Below are 2,818 nucleotides of genomic sequence, written 5' to 3'. Positions count from 1 at the left end.
TTATTTTACCTTGAAAAATATCTTTGTGAATGCGTATTTGACTTCCTTATTCCTCAGACTATAGACCACGGGGTTCAGCATGGGGATGATCATAGTATAGAAGACAGACGAGATTTTGTCAGTGTCCATGGAATGATTGGAACTGGGCTGCAGGTACATGAAGATAATTGTCCCGTAGAAAATAGAGACAGCCATGAAGTGGGAGGCACAGGTGGACACAGCCTTCTGATGTCCTGCAGCTGAGTGCATCTTTAGGATAGTAGCAAAAATGACTATATAGGATATTAAAATTATCACTAGTGCAAAAAAGATATTGAAACTGGCCACATAAAGAAGGACCAAATCGTTGACATGTCTGTCTGAGCAGGACACAAACATGACAGCTGGAATATCACAGAAAAAGTGGTGTACCACATTGGATTGACAGTAGGAGAGAAGAAAAGTGTTGCCAGTGTAAACTCCAGCACTCAAGAAACCACCGACATAGCAGCTTATGACCAGACACGCACACACACTACCTGTCATGGTAGTGGTGTAATGGAGGGGCTTACACACTGCTACATAGCGATCATAGGCCATGGAGGCCAAGAGGAAATTTTCCACAGTTGCAAAGGCTGTGAAGAAAAACATCTGGGTGGCACAAAGATTGTAAGTCATGATTTTGTCTCCTCTAAGTAACCCGGCCATGACCTTAGGAGTGACAGCTGAAGAGTAACAAAAATCCACCAGAGAGAGATTACCAAGAAAAATGTACATGGGGGTGTGGAGACGAGAGTCCAAGAGAATCAGGAGGACCATCCCCAGGTTCCCAACCAGCGTGATGATGTAGATCAAGAGGAAAGTTACAAAGAGTGGGCTCTGCAGGGCTGGGTCGCTGGTCAGGCCCAGCAGGATGAACTGTATCACACCTGTGCGGTTCTCCATCCACCTGCCCGGGGAACCTCTATATGCCCCATATCCATGGGGGGGGGGGGAAGAAACAGGATGATAAGTAAATGGAATCAAAATTGGAAAGTATGCATACAGTGTGCTTTAGTGACATTTTGTACTTCGAAATTCCCTAAGAAACCTAGGGGCTTCAAAACAATTTTGTTGCCTTGATTATTCACCAGGTCACAAACTGTTGAATATTCAGACTCTTAATGGATCATCTACCCAATTGAAAAATACGCATTTGTGAAGTAAGACATACACAATTTTGTTTCTTCATGCTATTTACTTGAATCTATCTTCCAGTTCATTTCTCCAGGGCTCAGAAAAAGCTAACAAATCCAGCAGCATAAGATGCTATGTAGGGCTGGGAAGGTGGCTCAGTGGTAGAGCGCTTGCCTTGCATGTTCAAGGCCCTGGGTTCGATTCCTCAGCACCACATAAGCAAAAAAAAAAAAAAAAGAAAAAAGCCAGAAGTGGTGCTGTGGCTCAAGTGGTAGAGCGCTAGCCTTGAGCTGAAGAGCTGAGGGACAGCGCCCAGACCCAGAGTTCAGGCCCCCCGACCGGACCCAAAAAAAAAATGCTATGTAAACTTTAAATGTATATTCATTTTCTTCTCAATATTAGGAGTTTGGTAGGTTGTTACTTTTACATAAATTAAAAAGCACAAGAGAAAGAATAATTAATCCACATTTATACAATATAATTATAAGTCATGGTTCTGGATTCATGCTGATTCCTAAAATCTAATGTCCTAAAAGGAATTCAAGTGAAACTCAATTTGAAACTGTTTACAAACTTTTCTTGCCTGCTTTGGTTCAATCTCAGTCATGATGAACTCTGTTCAATATATGTTTATTTAATTAGAGCTAAAACAAACCATCAAACAAAAACTTCACACTGTGAAATGGTCCTCTTACAAATGTGAAAACTAATGAAAGTATAAAAAAGCTCTGGATTGCACACTGGCCTCTTCAGTCATGAGCCTGTTTCTGGAGAGCATTACACTAGCCAACTTTAACAAAAGACGTCAGTGTAGAATGTATGTGGTCAACAGAAAGGGATCTATATATAAGTGTGTGTGTGTGTGTGTGTGTGTGTGTGTGTAAAACGTGGGGATTTTTAAATTCTTACTCTATCAATAAGGAAATTGAAGATTCAAGAAGCTAGTGATGCTATAAATAAAATTTTTAGGAAATATGAGAGACAAGATTCAAGAGTTAAAGCCACCTCCAAGAATAAACAGGAAATGATGGGAATGGGTTAAAATGTAATTTGGAGAATGTTAATTCATTTAAGGTCATTTTTCAGTTTGGAGAATAATCATTACATTTTTCTAAGTTTTTATTTGCTTATATTTATTAATTAGGACTGTAACACAACATATAATGTATACAATAACTAGTTAGTCAGAGCATAATCTATAAACCTATTCAACATGTGTTCATGGTTTGGGTAAGCAGCAAGATGTATCATAGATCACAGAAGTCCACACGATAGGTTTTGGAGATTCATTCCTCAGGTTCAGTTCTCTTTTATATGAAAATTTCCTAAACCATATGCCCCTTGATGTGCTATAAATGCACAACAGAATTTTACTCATCCATTAGAAAGAATGATATTGTACCGTTTGTAAAGAATTGAAGGATTTGGAAACAATCATATTAAATGAAGTAAGTCAGGCCCAGAGAGACAAAAGTTGCATTTTCCCTCATATGTGGAAGGTAAAATTGGCCTGTAGACCTATAAGTAAATACATTGGGTGGTATGCAAGTGGTTACAGATGTAAGAACTGAATTGTAAGAGATTCAAGGGAGTTCTCAAATATTATAATTCCTTAGAAAGACAAAGGCAAAGCCCAACAAAATAAACACTAGGAAATGGGTAC

The 2,818-nt window shown here is 39.0% G+C and overlaps 1 protein-coding gene across 1 annotated transcript; it reads right to left on the bottom strand.

Moving 5' to 3' along the window:
• On the bottom strand, positions 1 to 924 carry LOC122105033 (olfactory receptor 5B3-like). Its single transcript, XM_042676121.1, has one exon. It carries the CDS (start codon positions 922 to 924, stop codon positions 1 to 3), a length of 924 nt encoding a protein of 307 aa, XP_042532055.1.
• Between the last annotated feature and the right edge of the window lie 1,894 nt (positions 925 to 2,818).

The sequence above is a fragment of the Dipodomys spectabilis genome, unplaced genomic scaffold (assembly GCF_019054845.1).
Source record: "Dipodomys spectabilis isolate Male_0828 unplaced genomic scaffold, ASM1905484v1 ptg000030l, whole genome shotgun sequence".
Lineage (NCBI taxonomy): Eukaryota > Metazoa > Chordata > Mammalia > Rodentia > Heteromyidae > Dipodomys > Dipodomys spectabilis.
Note: the sequence above shows the minus strand (reverse complement) of the source record. Positions and strands in the feature narration are given on the sequence as shown.

What these genes read in the sequence shown, in the direction of transcription:
- LOC122105033 (XM_042676121.1), bottom strand. Translation starts at nt 924, where the DNA reads ATGGAGAACCGCACAGGTGTGATACAGTTCATCCTGCTGGGCCTGACC.